The sequence below is a fragment of the Engraulis encrasicolus genome, chromosome 4 (genome assembly GCF_034702125.1).
Source record: "Engraulis encrasicolus isolate BLACKSEA-1 chromosome 4, IST_EnEncr_1.0, whole genome shotgun sequence".
Lineage (NCBI taxonomy): Eukaryota > Metazoa > Chordata > Actinopteri > Clupeiformes > Engraulidae > Engraulis > Engraulis encrasicolus.
In genome coordinates, this window is record NC_085860.1 from 3,350,001 (window position 1) to 3,369,155 (window position 19,155).

Consider the following 19,155-nt stretch of genomic DNA (forward strand, 5'->3'; position numbering starts at 1 on the left):
CCTGCAGTCCTATATCCTTCTGTGTATTAGTATGTTTATCCTAGTGTTACAGCTCTCATATGCAATCACACCCATTGCAAAGAGACACATACAAATATAGGTAGTTGGCAGACTGTCTGGCAAATGTGCTCCATATCCATGTCCCTCTCTGTAACCATCTCTTGTCTTTCTGCCCCTCCAACTCCCTCAACAATCCTTCTTTTACAGCTTCTGGTTTCCATCTATCATTGCCTGTTTTTGTATAATTCATTACCTTCACCTCTCTGTACAGCAATGTATCCCTCCCTTTCTCTCTGTGTCCCACTGGCACAGCTCAAATAAGAGCGCAATCACACACGTTATGCACTGAATGGTGAATGGACTGCATTTATATAGCGCGTCTACACTCCTTCAAGCACTCCAAGCGCTTTACATTGTATGTCTCACATTCACCCATTCACACACACCAGTGGCAGTGGCTGCCCCGCAGGGTACCGCCCTGCCACCAGGAGCAATTTTGGGTTTAAATATCTTGCTCAAGGACACATCGATGGGGTCAGGCAGCGAGGGGCTCAAATCTGTAACCTTCTGGTTGCCGAACGGCTCCTCTACCACCTGAGCCACCACCGCCCACATTACCATGAGATATATATAATAATATTGACAGAAAACCTGGTGTATGCACTGCAAATCCACCCCTCTCTGTATGTCTATGCATCATTCTTTCTTTTTGCCTTTTCTATCTTCTCTATCCTGGGGCAGATTAATGCACAGCCTAGGTATGGTTGCAGCCTAGGGGCCCCCTGACTGCGCAGCCTAGGAGCCCCAGGCCATCTCAATCCGGCGCTGTCTCTACCCTATTACCTTCACATTTCTTCATCCAAATGCATCCCTCCCATCTCCCTTTTTCTGTCTGCCTATTAATCCCAAGGATACAGCTCAAAACATGCACACAATCACACATATTACCAGGAGATATAGAATACTGTTGAATAGAACAGCTGGTGTATGCGCTGCACTCCAAATCCACCTCTTCCTCCTCTATGTATCCATTATGTCTTTCTCCTTGACTCCCTCCCACCACCATCATCCCTTTGTACTTGTCCCGTCACCAGTCATTGCATCTTTTTGCCTTTTCTACATTCTATTACTCTCAACACAAAAAAAATCATCCCTCCTCCCATTTTCCTTTCTCTGTCGGCTCGAAACACGCACACAATCACACACATTACCAAAGCCACAACATAATATTGTTAAAAGGATAGTTGCTGTGTATGCACTACAAATCCACCGGTTTCTCTATGTATCCAGTATGTCTTCCTCCTCCTCCTCCTCCTCCTCCTCTCCCTCCCACCAATCATCCCTCTTTACTTGTCCTGTCTCTACCCATCATTACTCCTTTTTTCTTTTTGTATAATCTGTTTCTTTGACCCTTTACACAAATGTATCCCTCCCATCTTTATAAATGTGTATTTCACCTTTATCAAACCAGGGGAAGCGTAATCACATTGAGATAGATGTCTTTTCAAGTGAACCCTGGGCAAGGCAGCAACGCACATTTACATTACAACAGACAGGACAAAAGATGCACAGATTATTAACAGTTATTAACACCAAGGACCACAATGGAAATAAGCTTCCGAGCTTTATTGTGCTATCCTGACTCTCTGTTTTTTTATTTAAGTATGTGGTGCGGTTTATATGAAACTCAATCATGTATTTATTTTATATATATGAACTGAAGATGTGAAATAAAATCATTCATTCATTCATTCAACCCTGGGCAAGGCAGCAACACACATTTACATGACAGCAGACAAGATAAAAGATGCACAGATCTGTGTCTATTTCTCTGACTGGTACACAAACCACTCAAACAAGTACACAATCCCACACATTGCCAAGAGATACAGTATGTGATTTTGCTGACAGAATAGCTGCTCCAAATTCACCTGTCTCTTTATGTATACCTCATGTCTTCCCCTCTCCTCTCCTCCCCCTCCCACTTGCCCTGTCACTAGTCATTCCTTCCTTTATGCCTTTTGTGTAATCCACTGCTTTCACCCGTCTTTGGAACAATTTATCCCTCCCGTTCCATCTCTCTTCCTCTGCTTATCCATTTATCCCATTATTACCACTCAAACATGCACATGATCACACATCTTACCAAGACATGTAACATAGGCAGAATTGGGCATCTGTTCCATCTCAAACTCTTTCTCTCTCTCTGTGTATCCCTCAAGTCTGCCTCTTCATCTCCTTCGCTCCAGCAGTCCCTCTTTTCTTCACATTATAAAGACACGATATAATATTGAGGCAGAATTACACATACTGCATGCGCTCCATAGCCATCTCTCTCTATGTACCCATGATGTTTTTCATCTCTCCCCATTTCCCTTCATCCATCCCTCTGTTCTTGCCAGCAGTCCTGTAATTTCTTTTCTTCACCTCTCGTTGTATCTATCTGTCTAAGTATCTGACTGACTGTTAAGGCCTGGTAAGATGTTCAACTGGTCTTCTCTCCACACTGCTCCTCTCCTCTCATCTCCACTTACCGCAGGAGAACTCTCTGATTCGCTCCTCTCGCACTCCGGCTGCAAGAAGCAGCTGCTCCTTAAAATCAGCCACCTGAAACACACACACACACACACACACACGCACACACGCACACACGCACAGTGAGTGAATACACACACATACAAATACAAATTCAGCTTCATTAGAATGCATGGCGCATGACTGTAGAACATCTCTAATATATGAAGGTGCACCCGTGTGTGTGCGTGAAGTGTGAGAGATAGAGCGTGTAATAAAAACTGAGAAAGATGAAGGCCAAATAAGTGTGTATAAATAGCTCTGTGTTGGTAGTGTGGGCTGCATGCAGAGTGAAAGGCAGACACACTCCAGTCATGCGGTGGGACAGAGGTGTCTGTAGGGGCTGTCCTAATTAGTCATGAGAACAGAGCAGTCACACCAGCTTAACACCTTAACTCCTGAATTTCCCCCTGGGGATCAATAAAGTTACTCTACTCCACCTCTCTCTCTCTCTACTACACACATGAAAAGCATTCATGCAGGTTAGAGTGTGTGTGTGTGTGTGTGTGTGTGTGTGTACATGATATCATCCAAAACGTTTGGATAACAAGCCGTCTTGAACCGTCTATTGTGTGTGTGCAAACTACGAGTTTGCATGTTAACTGATGCTCTACAACGCTCTGTGATGGGCTAGGGTTGGTTTTGGTCTAGGCACAATGTTGCCATTTCCCTTGCTTGTTTCGCTGTTCTCAACAGAAGTCAAGCGGCAGAAACATGGCTTTACGGTCAGGTTAGAGTTAGGCATGGTTTTGGCCACGGCACAGCTAAGCTTTCTCGCATTTATCAACAGAAATTCCACGCATCAGCAGGGAAAACTACCCCTCCTCACGTGAGCCAGGTCATGTGACAAAAAGCTTTTTTGCATCGTTGTAGAGCACGACTTAACATGCAAAGATGGTGCACCACAATGCAGAATGCATGATGCCAGTCTGGTGTGAGCATGTTAGCAATCATTAGTGCACTCATGCAGGTGTGTGTGTGAATGACTGAGTGAGTGTGATGGTGAGTGAACGAGAGTGAGCGTGTGCGAGTTTCTGTGCTAGTGTATGTGACTGTATACACAGAGGTATGCATGCAGGTCAATACTGTGCTTGTGAGTGAGTGTTTCATCATTCAGAAAGCCATTTTCTCAGCTTACTATCGTGCATAACCACATAATTACAGCGTATGGCTTCGGCAGCCAGAATGGTGTAATGAACCTGAGAGAGAGGGGTGAGAGCCACAATGTGGGGCGCGTTGCATGCGAATGTGTGAGTGTGTGCTCAGATATGGAGATGAGTGCACTCATTGTATTTATGTGTGTGTGTGTGTGTGTGTGTGTGTGTGTGTGTGTGTGTGTGTGTGTGTGTGTGTGTGTGTGTGTGTGTCTCACAGGTTGCATGGTGCCTCCAGCGATGATGACGGCTCTGCAGTCTTTCAGCACCTCAGCAAAGTGCACAGCTGCGTTCAACAGCAGGAAGCGCACGGAACACTGGGATACGAACGCTATAGAGAGAGAGAGGAAGAGAAAGAGAGAGAGAGAAAGCGAGAAAAAATGGAGGGACAGATAGGCTCATGGAGAGAGGGATAGAGGAAAAGTGGGAACAAACAAAAGGAGAAGGCAATGGACAGAGGCAGAGAGAGTGAGTGTGTGAGAGAGAGAGGGAAGAGAGAGAGAGGGAAGAGAGAGAGAGAGAGAGAGAGAGAGAGAGAGAGAGAGAGAGAGAGAGAGAGAGAGAGAGAGAGAGAGAGAGAGAGATATAAGTGTCCATTATTTAAGACCGTGTGACAAGAGTGCCACTAGTAGACAAGCAGCAGCAGTTCCAAATGACATAGCAGGTGTGTGTGTGTGTGTGTGTGTGTGTGTGTGTGTGTGTGTGTGTGTGTGTGTGTGTGTGTGTGTGTACGTGCTGCAGGCAACAACCCTTTAACCTGAACTGACCACAAGCTTCTCTTCAGACAGAATCCAGTTTCTGACCAGAAAGCATCACAGTGTGAAGAGAAGAACTGAGTGAAGAGGAATAGTGGCCTTTAGAGAAACGACTTTGGGCGGAGGTAAACGAAATTAATGAAATGAGAAAGGGTAAGGCAGAAGAACGTGTGTGTGTGTGTGTGTGTATTTACATCCAATGCTGAGACAGCAAGAGACAGCATATGCACATGTACTGTACATACCTTTAGTCTGTGTGTGCGTGGGGGAGAGAGAGAGAGAGAGAGAGAGAGAGAGAGAGAGAGAGAGAGAGAGAGAGAGAGAGAGAGAGAGAGAGAGAGAGAGAGAGAGAGAGAGAGAGAGAGAGAGAGAGAGAGAGAGAGAGAGAGAGGGAGAGAGAGAGGGAGAGGTGCACTTCCTTCTTCAATGTAAAATATCCTTGCAATCCAGGTTTTGGCACCCTGGAGACTGGCAGAAAGCTGCCCATTCTCTCAGTAGGGCCTTTGGCCCCTTTTGCTGCAAAGTATGTATCACCATGCCACATGCTGAGAGAATCCATTTTTGGAATGCGCCTTATTGCCGCTTCCTGCCATCTATTGGCCAATTACTTAGTTCAAATCTCAGAAATGTTCACAGTCCCTATGTTCCCGTATACCGGGTACTTTCCAATAGTTGGATGTACAGCCCTATCTATGGCCTCTTTCTTTTCTTTCTGTGATTCCTCTAGTCATCTGTATGGCTGCTTTGGCATTATGGATGTCTTATTGGCCATGGCAATAAAGCAATTATTGAATTGAATTGAAACTGATGGAGAGCAACAGCGAGAAAGAGAAGGTGAGAGTGATAGAGAGACAGAGAGAGCAAGAGTGAGTGTGTGTATGCACGATTTGTCACAGAGGTCAAAAGTATGTCTGCCTACCCTGACTCTGTATCACCACCCTCCCATCCTGATTGGCACTGGTTAGTGCCAAGAGGAAGCTCTCCACCAGCATCATTGGGGAGGTGATATTGGGCTTGGTCTCGTCTGCCCCCTTCTGGTCCTCAGGTGGAACTGCACTCAAAATAAAGAAAAATTGTGTAGGGGTTAGATTATTTTAGTGGCATGTGACACAGGGAAGTGGCATGAGAAAGGAATGAATGTTTTTTTTCCCCTAAACATTTCTTTAGGGGCAGGTTTAAGTTGGTGGACAATCATTATTCACTGACAACTTAGGGTTAGGAATGGGTTTTGGTCTAGGCACATTTTGACATGCTTTTTTAGATTTGTGGACACACATTGTTCAGACAGGTTAGGAATTAGTCTTTTGTACAGGCATAGTTTGACATCATGAACATGGCCGTAGTAGCAGTAGTAGCCTACCATAACCAAGAATAGCGTCATGTGACTGCACTTAAGATTGGCACGTGCCACCAAATCATCTAACCCCCTATCAAAAAATGAGAGCATGTGTGACATGAGCATCCCTGGTTGTGTTGTGTGGTGGTCTGATGGATGCTGCGTTGTGTTGTGTTGTGTTGTGTTGTGTTGTGTTGTGTTGTGTTGTGTTGTGTTGTGTTGTGTTGTGTTGTGTTGTGTTGTGTTGTGTTGTGTTGTGTGGTGGTCTGATGGATGTTGTGTTGTGTTGTGTTGTGTTGTGTTGTGTGGTGGTCTGATGGATGTTGTGTTGTGTTGTGTTGTGTTGTGTTGTGTGGTGGTCTGATGGATGTTTGTGTTGTGTTGTGTTGTGTTGTGTTGTGTGGTGGTCTGATGGATGTTGTGTTGTGTTGTGTTGTGTTGTGTTGTGTGGTGGTCTGATGGATGTTGTGTTGTGTTGTGTTGTGTTGTGTTGTGTTGTGTGTTGTTCTATGTTGTGTTTCACTGTGTTGTGTTGTGTTGTGTTGTGTTGTGTTGTGTTGTGTTGTGTTGTGTTGTGTGGTGGTCTGATGGATGTTGTGTTGTGTTGTGTGGTGGTCTGATGGATGCTGTGTTGTGTTGTGTTGTGTTGTGTTGTGTTGTGTTGTGTTGTGTTGTGTTGTGTTGTGTTGTGTTGTGGTCTGCTGGGTGTTGTGTTGTGTGGTGGTCTGATGGGTGTTGTGTTGTGTTGTGTTGTGTGTTGTGTGGTGGTCTGATGGGTGTTGTGTTGTGTTGTGTTGTGTTGTGTGGTGGTCTGATGGGGTGTTGTGTTGTGTTGTGTTGTGTTGTGTTGTGTTGTGTTGTGTTGTGTTGTGTGTTGTGGTCTGATGGGTGTTGTGTTGTGTGGTGGTTCTGATGGGTGTTGTGTTGTGTTGTGTTGTGTTGTGTTGTGTTGTGGTCTGATGGGTGTTGTGTTGTGTTGTGTTGTGTTGTGTTGTGTTATGTTGTGTTGTGTGGTGGTCTGATGGGTGTTGTGTTGTGTTGTGTTGTGTGTGTTGTGTTGTGTTGTGTTGTGTTGTGTTGTGTTGTGTTGTGTTGTGTTGTGTTGTGGTCTGATGGGTGTTGTGTTGTGTTGTGTGGTGGTCTTGTGTTGTGTTGTGTTGTGTGGTGGTCTGATGGGTGTTGTGTTGTGGTCTTGTGTTGTGTTGTGTTGTGTGGTGGTCTTGTGTTGTGTTGTGTTGTGTTGTGTGGTGGTCTTGTGCTGTGTTGTGTGGTGGTCTGATGGGTGTTGTGTTGTGTTGTGTGGTGGTCTGATGGGTGTTGTGTTGTGTTGTGTGGTGGTATTGTGTTGTGTTGTGTTGTGTGGTGGTCTTGTGTTGTGTTGTGTTGTGTTGTGTGGTGGTCTTGTGTTGTGTTGTGTTGTGTTGTGTTGTGTGGTGGTCTTGTGTTGTGTTGTGTTGTGTTGTGTTGTGTTGTGTTGTGTTGTGTTGTGTTGTGTTGTGTTGTGTGTTGTGTTGTGTTGTGTTGTGTGATGGTGGGGTGTTGTGTTGTGTTGTGTTGTGTTGTTTTGTGTTGTGTTGTGTTGTGTTGTGTTGTGTTGTGTGGTGGTCTGATGGGTGTTGTGTTGTGTTGTGTTGTGTTGTGTTGTGTTGTGTTGTGTTGTGTTGTGTGGTGGTCTGATGGGTGTTGTGTTGTGTTGTGTTGTGTTGTGTTGTGTTGTGGTGGTCTGATGGGTGTTTGTGTTGTGTTGTGTTGTGTTGTGTTGTGTTGTGTTGTGTTCTGATGGGTGTTGTGTTGTGTTGTGTTGTGTTGTGTTGTGTTGTGTTGTGTTGTGTTGTGTTGTGTGGTGGTCTGATGGGTGTTGTGTTGTGTTGTGTTGTGTTGTGTGGTGGTCTGATGGGTGTTGTGTTGTGTTGTGTTGTGTTGTGTTGTGTTGTGTTGTGTTGTGTTGTGTTGTGTTGCGTTGTGTCTTGTTGCGTTGAGTTGCGTTGTGTGGAGTTGTGTCGTGTGGAGTTGTGTTGTGTGGAGTTGCGTTGCGTTGCGTTGTGTGCTGTGGTGTTGTGTTGTGTTGTGTTGTGTTGTGTTGTGTTGTGGTCTGATGGGTGTTGTGTTGTGTTGTGTTGTGTTGTGTTGTGTTGTGTTGTGTTGTGGTCTGGATGGGTGTTGGGTTGTGTTGTGTTGTGTTGTGTGGTGGTCTGATTGGGTGTTGTGTTGTGTTGTGTTGTGATGTGTTGTGTTGTGCTGTGTGGTGGGTCTGATGGGTGTTGTGTTGTGTGTTGTGTTGTGTTGTGTTGTGTTGTGTTGAGTTGTGTGGTGGTCTGATGGGTGTTGTGTTGTGTTGTGTGGTGGTCTTGTGTTGTGTTGTGTTGTGTTGTGTTGTGTGGTGGTCTGATGGGTGTTGTGTTGTGTTGTGTTGTGTGGTGGTCTTGTGTTGTGTTGTGTTGTGTGGTGGTCTTGTGTTGTGTTGTGTTGTGTGGTGGTCTGATGGGTGTTGTGTTGTGTTGTGTGGTGGTCTTGTGTTGTGTTGTGTTGTGTTGTGTGGTGGTATTGTGTTGTGTTGTGTTGTGTGGTGGTCTGATGGGTGTTGTGTTGTGTTGTGTGGTGGTCTGATGGGTGTTGTGTTGTGTTGTGTGGTGGTCTTGTGTTGTGTTGTGTTGTGGTCTTGTGTTGTGTTGTGTTTGTGTGGTGGTCTGATGGGTGTTGTGTAGTGTGTTGTGTTGTGTTGTGTTGTGTTGTGTTGTGTGGTGGTCTGATGGGTGTTGTGTTGTGTTGTGTTGTGTTGTGTTGTGTTGTGTGGTGGTCTGATGGGTGTTGTGTTGTGTTGTGTTGTGTTGTGGTGGTCTGATGGGTGTTGTGTTGTGTTGTGTTGTGTTGTGTTGTGTTGTGTGGTGGTCTGATGGGTGTTGTGTTGTGTTGTGTTGTGTTGTGTTGTGTTGTGGTGGTCTGATGGGTGTTGTGTTGTGTTGTGTTGTGTTGTGTTGTGTTGTGTTGTGTGGTGGTGTGTTGTGTGTTGTGTTGTGTTGTGTTGTGTTGTGTTGTGTTGTGTTGTGTTGTGTGGTGGTCTGATGGGTGTTGTGTTGTGTTGTGTTGTGTTGTGTTGTGTTGTGTTGTGTGGTGGTCTGATGGGTGTTGTGTTGTGTTGTGTTGTGTTGTGTTGTGATGTGTTGTGTTGTGTTGTGGTCTGATGGGGGTTGTGCTGTGTTGTGTTGTGTTGTGTTGTGGTTGTATTGTGTTGTGGTCTGATGGGTGTTGTGTTGTGTTGTGTTGTGTTGTGTGGTGGTCTGATGGGTGTTGTGTTGTGTTGTGTTGTGTTGTGTTGTGTTGTGTTGTGTTGTGTGGTGGTCTGATGGGTGTTGTGTTGTGTTGTGTTGTGTTGTGTTGTGTTGTGTTGTGTTGTGTTGTGGTCTGATGGGTGTTGTGTTGTGTTGTGTTGTGTTGTGTTGTGTTGTGTTGTGTTGTGGTCTGATGGGTGTTGTGTTGTGTTGTGTTGTGTTGTGTTGTGTGTGGTGGTCTGATGGGTGTTGTGTTGTGTTGTGTTGTGTTGTGTTGTGTTGTGTTGTGTTGTGTTGTGTTGTGTTGTGTTGTGTTGTGTGGTGGTCTGATGGATGCTGTGTTGTGTTGTGTTGTGTTGTGTTGTGTTGTGTTGTGTTGTGTTGTGTGGTGGTCTGATGGGTGTTGTGTTGTGTTGTGTTGTGGTCTGATGGGTGTTGTGTTGTGTTGTGTTGTGTTGGTGGTCTGATGGGTGTTGTGTTGTGTTGTGTTGTGTTGTGTGTGTGTTGTGTTGTGTTGTGTTGTGTGGTGGTCTGATGGATGCTGCGTTGTGTTGTGTTGTGTTGTGTTGTGTTGTGTTGTGTTGTGTTGTGTTGTGTTGTGTTGTGTTGTGTTGTGTTGTGTGGTGGTCTGATGGGTGTTGTGTTGTATTGTGTTGTGTTGTGTTGTGTGTGGTGTATTGTGTTGTGTTGTGTGGTGTACTGTGGTGTGTTGTGTTGTGTTGTGTGGTGTACTGTGGTGTGTGTTGTGTTGTGTTGTGTTGTGTTGTGTTGTGTTGTGTTGTGTTGTGTTGTGTTGTGTTGTGTTGTGTTGTGTTGTGCTGTGCTGTGCTGTGCTGTGCTGTGCTGTGCTCCTGACCCGTGTCTTTGTTCTGTAGACTCTGTAGAAAGCGGCCCAGGCCCTCAGTGCGACGGTTCTCCTTGTTGCCAGTGGCGTGTGTGGTCACACCTGAGCCCTCATACCGCTCGGCAAAACCACTCAACTGCAAGATCAAAAAACAACATTTTCAGTTTCTTGTCTGTGTACGTCAACCTTTTGCAAAGATCCATGAAAAAAATATGGACTGCATTCAATGTTATGCTTTTAAACAAATGTACGTTAACCGAGCATTGTATTTATGTTGTGTTACACTAAAGATCCACTTTCATAGTCATTTCATCAATATTGCTGTGTTCACCATTATTATTGAATGCATTATGCGTCGGTTTTGTTAAAAAATAAATAAACGTTTTTCGGTTGTTTTGTTTCAAGCCATCTTTGTAGGCTAGTAAAGTGGCTTGTGGATAAATGACAAGGTTTTCCGGTCATTCTCATGGATATCTGTGACGCGAAAATGAGGCTTCTCTGATTGGCTCCCTCCCCCTACTCTGTGTGTGTCTGAGAGTAGCAAACAGCTGATAGCTAGGCTAATCGAGGTTTAGTGCCATCTGCCGCCACTTGTTTTGAAAACCCTAGTGGGCAACGCCTTTTCGTGTATAGTGCCTGACATGTATAGGCTCTTCCTTAGTCGCTCCTGGCTCTGCGATGTTCATGTAAATTGGGAAACACAGCCTGTGGAGGTTATGCACCACTTGGAAACAAGTGTATGTAACTTGGGGTGAGCCTCCGTTTTTCAAAAGGAGCGAGTAAAACTGTTTTGTAGTGGAAGTTGATCTTTCTGTGTGCGTGTGTGTGCGCGCGCGTGTGTGTGTGTGTGTGTCAGAGGTCACAAAGTTTTACCTTCCTACTGATCATGCTCTTCTCAAAGTACCTCTGCAGCTGTGACGGACACAAAAAGCAGAAGCACGTCAGCCTGTCCTCAAAGCTCTATATTGGTGTATGCATGAGCGTGTGACAAAAGGAGTCATTGAATTGTATTACCTTGAAAAAGTTGATGTTGTCAATGTTTGCTTTAAATAGATAGTCATTGATGGTCTGCAGTTCTGTGCCTACACATAGGACCCAATACACATCAGATACAACACAGTACTAATTACGTCATTTGTCAATGTTTTTGTTGAGGGCAGTACTCAGTGTTGAGCCCATTATAATGTATTTGTACAGTGTGTGTGTGTGTGTGTGTGTGTGTGTGTGTGTGTGTGTGTGTGTGTGTGTGTGTGTGTGTGTGTGTGTGTGTGTGTGTTGTATGCCCACCTGGTTGTGAACGCTGAGTGTTTGGGTTCTGTCCTACTTTCCCTGCAGATAAAAGCCATCAATCAACAAAAGCTTTCTCACAAATAAGACACATTGCTCACTCAAACAACATGCGCACACTGTACATGTTTTATAAATGTAACTACAGTATGTACTAGGGGGCGACCGATACAGGCTTTTTTATGGCCGATGCGATACCAATTTTTTTTTCCATCACCCTTGGCCCATCAAAAAGCTGATTGCGAGAAAAAAAAACGTTCTTTTTCCTGTACCATACATCTGGTCCTGTGCATAGTAGCTAGGCGCCGGCTCAGAACATAGTTGAAAATCAACTGCAGAAGAATGCCTCTTTACTTGCTTTCAACTTCTGCTCAGAAGCTGATCAGAGCATCTCTCTGTGTACACACACACACACACACACACACACACACACACACACACACACACACACACACACACACACACACACACACACACACACACACACACACACACACACACACACCTCCTCCTCTCTAGGACACAATGACATGCATGCACTTCACACACACACACACACAAAGACATGCATGCACTTCCGACACACACACACACACACACACACACACACACTACACACACTACACACACTACACACACTACACACACTACACACACACACACACACACACACTTCTCACCTCCAAGTGTGCGAACCAGCCCCTCAAGTACGAACAAGATCTGTTTGATGTACATGAGATTCTTGGCTTTCAGACGGCTCCTGAGTAGATCAGTAGGGCAAAGGTCATGAGAAGGTCATGAACGGGGGTCATGAAAAGGTCAGGAATGAGGATGGTGAGAGTGCCATGGTGACCTCCATAACTCTCAGATGTGACAGACATACACTAGACTGACTGACTCCAGACAGCAGCCTCAAGCCCTGGGGCAGTCTGTCCATATCAATCTATCTCAAAGAGACTGATGGGTCTTGTGAACTTGTGCGCTTGTAGTAGTAACAGTTCCCATTTGGAGCGCGTGCGTGTGCCTTTATAATGGCAATACGGAGGACAATGAAAGAGGAAGACAGAGAGGTCGAAACGTCATTGGCAGTGAATGAATGAATAAAAAGAAGAAAAAATAACTTAAAGAAGAAAAAAATCCAAAAGGAGTGTGCGAACCTTTTTTTTTTTTAATCCTTTATCAGTCCCCAGCGTTCCCCATTAACTGACATCAGATAGCACATTATAATCTTATGTTGTGTGACAGCATGCATTTGAAAGGATAAAATTGCCCTGCAAGGTGTGTGTGTGTGTGTGTGTGTGCGTGTGTGTGTGTGTGTGTGTGTGTGTGTGTGTGTGTGCGTGTGTGTGTGTGGATCTGAGAGCAGTATTGTGCTGTGTGTGTTGGTGTGCTGTGTGTGTCATACCTGTATCGATCACAGTACTGTGTGAGTTGGGAATGAGCTCTGCAAAGCTACAAAAAAAAGACAAATTCAGCATCAGATGCATCTATATTGCACAGCCAACTGTGCCAGACAAAGCAATATGTTTGCGTGCATAGTATACCTGTGCCCCGGTCACCTCTGCACTGTGAATGCAGGTGAGTGTGTCGGCGAGGTTGTGTGCCTCGTCAATGATGACCACCTGGTCCTTCAACTGGATGCCGGAGGCCTGCCGCGTCCCAGCATGCAACAGGGTCTGGTAGGGCAGCACCACCAGCTGGGAAGAGAAGAGAAGAGAAGGAGTGATCAGGAGCAGCGCACTGAGAAATCATTGGCTCTCATCCAGTCATATGCGGGGGTGTTTGTGCATTTGTGTGTGTGTGTGTGTGTGTGTGTGTGTGTGTGTGTGTGTGTGTGTGTGTGTGTGTGTGTGTGTGTGTGTGTGTGTGTGTGTGTGTGTTCCTACCCTTTATCACCCTTCCATTTGCTAACATTTTACAAGTAAATGATATTAATGCAAAAGGTACAATAGTACTAAGTTTTAATTTTCAAGGGACATTTGACGTACCCCAATACACATATACTGTATACACACAAACACACCTGCCAAACATTTTACAGGGAAGTAGTATTAGTACAAAGGAACGATACTGCAGGACTTTCCAAAGCTAGGGCGTTTGATGTACCCTAGGGGGTATATGTACCTGTGCTGCAGGTATGGCCTTGCGGGTACCATAGTAGAGACAGGTGTGTGTGTGTGTGTGTGTGTGTGTGTGTGTGTGTGTGTGTGTGTGTGTGTGTGTGTGTGTGTGTGTGTGTGTGTGTGTGTGTGTGTGTGTGTGTACCTGTGCAGCAGGTATGGCCTTACGGGTGCCATAGTAGGGACAGGTGTGTGTCTTGCGTCCTAGCGTCACCAGCTGCTCGATGTCCCGCACCTCCACCAGGACCTCGTCCCTCATCGTCATCAGCTTCTCGAACCCTGAGAACGGGCACGTCGCCTTGGCAACACCTCGACGACGCTTGGGTTCTCCCTCCGCTTTCTCAGTCTTCTCCTTGGCTGTGCAATAGAAATCCAGTACAATGCAACGCATCACCCACCAATGTAATACATTCCCACCAATGTAATAACCCTCCGAATTTTAAAAATGTGCAGTTCAGACGTAATAGCCCGGCCAAGGTTTTCATTTCCTGCCAACGTAATAACTTGCCTCCTTACGTTGGCAGGAAATTATAACATTGACAGGAAGGCTGAGAAGTATTACATTTTGTAACATTTTGTTCCATCTGATGAGAACATAGAAATCCTGAAATGTCTCAGGCCCTTTAATACAAATAAAAGTTAAAGGCACATAATAAAACATCTACTTTCTCTGAATTAGTGATTTTATTACATTGACGGGACAAAATGAAAGACTTCTCAACCTTCCTGCCAATGTAATAATTTCCTGCCAACGTAATAAGGAAACAGTTATTACATTGGCAGGAACGTCAACTTTCAAAATAAATAGTTTGGTTGGATTGTAATTGTGGCAGTGTTGCATTTTCCCAGCCTCTACATATGAGAATATAATGCAAATCTTTCCACGGTGCATACGTTAAAATGCAAATCCACTCAAACATGTTCAAAACTGATCCACATCTAAAACCCTCTTGCAGAACATTTGTTACCTACTACGTTCTCTAGACTTTCCCAAACATTGCATATTGCTGTTTATGTCCTCTTTTTTGTAAGTAACTTTGGATGAAGGCATCTGTACTGGTTTTACTGTATTTGGATGAAGAACAATGAACGGCTTCTGTGTATGAAAGGGACTATACAAGTAAACCTGCCTTACCGCACGAATAGACCAGCCGCGACAAGAGCAAGGCGAGCGACGGAAGTATTTGACTGTATTGAGTCGCGCAACAAAAGCGATTCTGGAGACTAGAGGTGATTCACACTCCGAGAGCGACAGTTTGAAGTTGAACTCCTGGCTATGTTATGCTAATGAGCTATGACGCAGTTGGGCGACAAGGTGCCAGAGTCAATGACTGTATAGAGGTCAGTAACCAAAGCCAATGGGAATGTTGGAATTAGAGATGCACCGGATCCTGATTTTTAGGATACTGCCAGATACCAGATCCACTGCTTAAGATCCTGCCGGATCCGGAACCGGATACCGGATCCTACGAAAGGGTTGAAACACATAGCCTACTCACACACGTGGGCCCTTTTTATCACGTTGTCTCAAACTATTTTAACTGAAAAGCCTCGGCTACCGGATCCTGGATCCTGGAACCGGATCCGGATCCTGTGAAAAACCCTATTATCCTGCCGGATCCGGAACCGGATCTTGATCCGGTGCATCTCTAGTTGGAATGCTTGCATTCTTCTTTCAACCAACAAACTAGTCGCTTCAATCGCTCGTGCCTGTACAGAAGCGATTCTCTGTCGCTTCAATCGCGTCGCGACTGGTCTATTCGTGCGGTTACTCTGCCTATATCTAATGTAATGTCTCACCGTGCTTGTTCTTCTGCATCTCCATGCAGCGGTCGTTGATCAGGTGAGTGCTGCCCAGTCGCACCACCTCAGGATTAATACACAGGTTCTACATGACATGGAGAAGAAGTGTACTCGTAAAGGGATTGTTTAGCTTGAAAATGTACACACATGTCTAAAAATATTGCATATGTATAGTATAACATTTAGAATAAATCTGCAAAATAGGCAACATCAACCATCCTTTGCACAGAAGGACTGCACCAGCTGGACATGAGGCACTAGAAGTATTTTTATTATAGTGAAAGTCTACATTTCATCTGCCTGAGGTGTCTTACCTGTCGTGACCCCAGGCTGACGAGGCTTATACTGGACCCATACGGGCTCTTCTGGACCTCATGCACAAACTGGGCCAGCTGAGAATGAGTTCTGCTGCAGTAATAGATCTAACAAACACAGTTTTAGGACATGGTTTTATACATTCACTCTATACACGCGACAGCATTATGATAACATTACAATAAAATCTTGAGAACAAACAGAACAAGCTATTACACACCTTAGTAACATGCTCCTCCTCCAAGTCATCTTCATCATCATCACCCAACCTGCCAGGTGAATGCGCACAAACAACATAATTTATACTGACAGGCTGACATATTGCATTCAAAGGAGGCACCTGTCTAGCCTGGGCGCCAAAGCTACACACACACCGTCTGGTGTGAACCAGGCTAGCACCTGTCCCCACTAAAATTAAAAAAATATTTAATTATTGAAGATTTTCTCAAAATCCCCCAACACTCCCCAAAGTGCATGAGCACACACACACACACACACACACACACACACACACACACACACACACACACACACACACACACACGTTCCTTACCCCTTTTTGGGTGCCGTCTCGTCATCGCTCTCGTACTCTGCCAGTATGAGGCGCTCATCCTCTGCGTCCTGACTGGAGTCCAGGCTGTCTGGGCCGGCCTCCCGCGACGTCTCCTGCAGCAGCTTGGACAGCTCATCCTCCTCTTCAGTCTAACAGCACACACGGACACACACACACACACACACACACACACACACACACACACACACACACACACACACACACACACACACACACACACACACACACACACACAAATAAAACACAGACCACCTGAGAACACAATCATGGTCAACAACAGGATTTCTATCAACCGCTGCCAGACGAGACAATAGCCACCATCAAGGTCATGAACAGGATGTCAATAACAAGTGTCTGAAACAGACCACCTGACCAAACAACACAAACACACACACAGGCATATGAGAGAGAGAGAGAGAGAGAGAGAGAGAGAGAGAGAGAGAGAGAGAGAGAGAGAGAGAGAGAGAGAGAGAGAGAGAGAGAGAGAGAGAGAGAAAAGAGATGCCTTTCTCTCCACTTTCTCTGTAAAAAAAAGACCACCAAACACACACACACACACACACACACACACACACACACACACACACACACACACACACACACACACACACCTTTCTCTTCAGGGCGTATTTCAGCTGTGCATTGTGGCGTATCATCTCCAGCTTCTCCTCCCTTCTCTTTCGCTTTATCTCTTCATCCTGAGAGAACAAGAGACGCAGATGAGCATCACAACTAACTTCTATAACCAGTGCTTCCTAGTTAGGCTGGATATTACACAGCATATAACACACACACACACCAATCGCAACTCGGGACATTCGTGAAGTCTTTACGAGAAAAACAGAAAAAATCAGCTTCAAGCCTCGTGGTGCCATTACGAATAGCCTTGTTTCTCGTGGTCAGGTGACGAAAGGGGGAACTGACAATTGGGATAGTTTGGTTCTGGGGGGAAGAATAATGCAGACGGACGTTAACAATCGAGCGTGAGTGAAGGCTAACTGGAAACGACGGTAATCAAACATTTCAAACAAGTGATTTACAGTTAAGTTTAGGGTTAAGGTTAGGGTTAAGGACAATGTTGGAGGAAGGGTGACATGGCATGAAGCTGATACAACGACAGCGCTCCCCTCCCGGAATGCACGCTGCTCGGGTGGTTTCTCTCTCTCACTCGCCCTCTCTCGACGACAGCGCGCGTTGCCCAACTACGAAAAATGAGGCTATCTCGTAGCGGCACCAAGTATACAGTTGATTTTCACCGAGACTGGGCTCCACACACACACACACACACACACACACACACACACACACACACACACACACACACACACACACACACACACACACACACACACACACACACACACACACACACACACACCATCATCATCATCTGCGATCACTCGAAACGAGTATAATTGTCCTCCTGACGTTGGTTCTGGTCATTTGTGGGTCGTCAGATGGCGGTTGAGGCCAATCCTTGATCCACAGTCTCTATTGCAGTGGGGGCATATGTAGATTGTTGTCCTGGAGATAGTTGTTTGGATTTGAGGATTCATTTTGGCAGTGGTTCTCTCCTTCCTCTGTTGCCTTTTTGTTTCTGCAGCATGGTGGAGGTCCTCTTCTAGTTGTGCTGTACCTTCATGAACCAACCTTCTCCACTCATCTCTTTGGAGGGCAGTCTCCTCCCAGTTATTGACATTGAAGCTACACTTTCTGAGATGTACTTATATCATGTCTTTGTACCGCTTCTTCTGTTGTAGGCATCGCTGGTGATATTGCTCAAGGGCTTTCAGATGTCTACTGTAAGTAGTCCAACTGTCAGCTCCGTAGAGCAGGGTGGGAAGAATAACGGCTCGATAGACCACACACACACACACACACACACACACAGCACGATCATGGTCAAGAAGAGAATTTCAATCAGCACACACACCCACAGCCCACACACAGTTCTCATACCTTGAGCTTGTTTACTTGATCCCTCTCTGCTTTCTTCTCCACAAAGGCAGTTATCCAGTCCAGTTCGGCGCCTCCTGAGGCAGCCTTCGCCTTCTCATCCTCCTCTTCCTTCAAAAGCCTGGCTACCTCCTCCTTCTTCTTTGCCTCATAGTCCTTCAACCAGGTAAGTGCACCACATATCAGGCTCAGAGACTTGCCCTAATGAGAGAGAGAGAGAGAGAGAGAGAGAGAGAGAGAGAGAGAGAGAGAGAGAGAGAGAGAGAGACTTTTAAAAAAATGTTATTACAGAATTCATGTGATTAATACACAGCATGTGGCCAACAGCCTTGAAGATGGCATAAGTGTAGGCTACTGCTGATTCCATGTGTAGGTGTGTGTGTGTGTGTGTGTGTGTGTGTGTGTGTGTGTGTGTGTGTGTGTGTGTGTGTGTGTGTGTGTGTATATGAGAGAGAGAGAGAGAGAGAGAGAGAGAGAGAGAGAGAGAGAGAGAGAGAGAGAGAGAGAGAGAGAGAGACTTTTGGAGAGTGGGATTTATTGCACATAATGTAAATGTGTAATGTAATGTAATGTAATGTAATGTAATGAGAGACAGACAGACAGACAGACAGACAGACAGACAGACAGACAGAGACAAAAACATACAGAGTGTGTTTTTCGAAATTTCAAGTGAGCGATCTGATGTCAACGTAACTTCAACTTACTGTGCCTGTTGGACTCTCGAATATGCCAACCTTGCCTTGATCAAGTGTAGTATACAAAGCCTCCATAAACTGCTCTTGAATCGAGTATGGTTGGAAGGGGAAAGGAAACCGCGCTGTATCATTGTCCATTTCTTCTGCAATTCAGGACAACATAATAAACATAAACAAGTCAACTTTTGTGCAATGTAGCGAGCGACTCACCACCATATCCACAGATCTGGGTCATATTTCAACAGAAAGTAACACACATCTTACTGATAACAGCACCAAATATGAACCTTTTCGTGATGTGGCCAAACTGGCACTACTTGAAAATACTGACAGATATTGTGCAAATAATAGAGGTTGTTCACATCTGATCCGCACCTTCCACAAAAATATTAATAATGAAAAAGCACACTTGCTTCCTTCGACGTACGCGCCAAACCACGAACTTGACCAATCACAGCGAAGTGGGTTTGGAC

The 19,155-nt window shown here is 45.3% G+C and overlaps 1 protein-coding gene across 4 annotated transcripts in view; it reads right to left on the reverse strand.

The window, feature by feature from the left end:
• Positions 1–19,123, reverse strand: part of ddx11 (DEAD/H (Asp-Glu-Ala-Asp/His) box helicase 11) — a 31,251-nt gene extending 12,128 nt beyond the window's left edge. The window contains exons 1-19 of one of the 4 annotated variants that reach the window (XM_063196509.1): positions 19,058–19,123; positions 18,692–18,825; positions 17,991–18,188; positions 16,643–16,729; positions 16,011–16,159; positions 15,678–15,726; positions 15,457–15,564; positions 15,140–15,227; positions 13,485–13,696; positions 12,764–12,916; positions 12,625–12,671; positions 11,900–11,979; positions 11,220–11,261; positions 10,947–11,014; positions 10,806–10,844; positions 9,945–10,068; positions 5,403–5,534; positions 3,947–4,059; positions 2,535–2,607 (exon numbers count right to left, since the gene is read on the reverse strand). In XM_063196509.1, coding sequence (XP_063052579.1) covers positions 2,535–2,607; positions 3,947–4,059; positions 5,403–5,534; positions 9,945–10,068; positions 10,806–10,844; positions 10,947–11,014; positions 11,220–11,261; positions 11,900–11,979; positions 12,625–12,671; positions 12,764–12,916; positions 13,485–13,696; positions 15,140–15,227; positions 15,457–15,564; positions 15,678–15,726; positions 16,011–16,159; positions 16,643–16,729; positions 17,991–18,188; positions 18,692–18,820 — 1,891 coding nt within the window. In that variant the 5' untranslated portion in view covers positions 18,821–18,825; positions 19,058–19,123. Of the gene's footprint in view, positions 1–2,534; positions 2,608–3,946; positions 4,060–5,402; positions 5,535–9,944; positions 10,069–10,805; positions 10,845–10,946; positions 11,015–11,219; positions 11,262–11,899; positions 11,980–12,624; positions 12,672–12,763; positions 12,917–13,484; positions 13,697–15,139; positions 15,228–15,456; positions 15,565–15,677; positions 15,727–16,010; positions 16,160–16,642; positions 16,730–17,990; positions 18,189–18,691; positions 18,826–18,939 lie in introns of all 4 variants that reach the window. The other 3 variants (XM_063196507.1, XM_063196506.1, XM_063196508.1) reach the window with 3 other exon arrangements.
• Between the last annotated feature and the right edge of the window lie 32 nt (positions 19,124–19,155).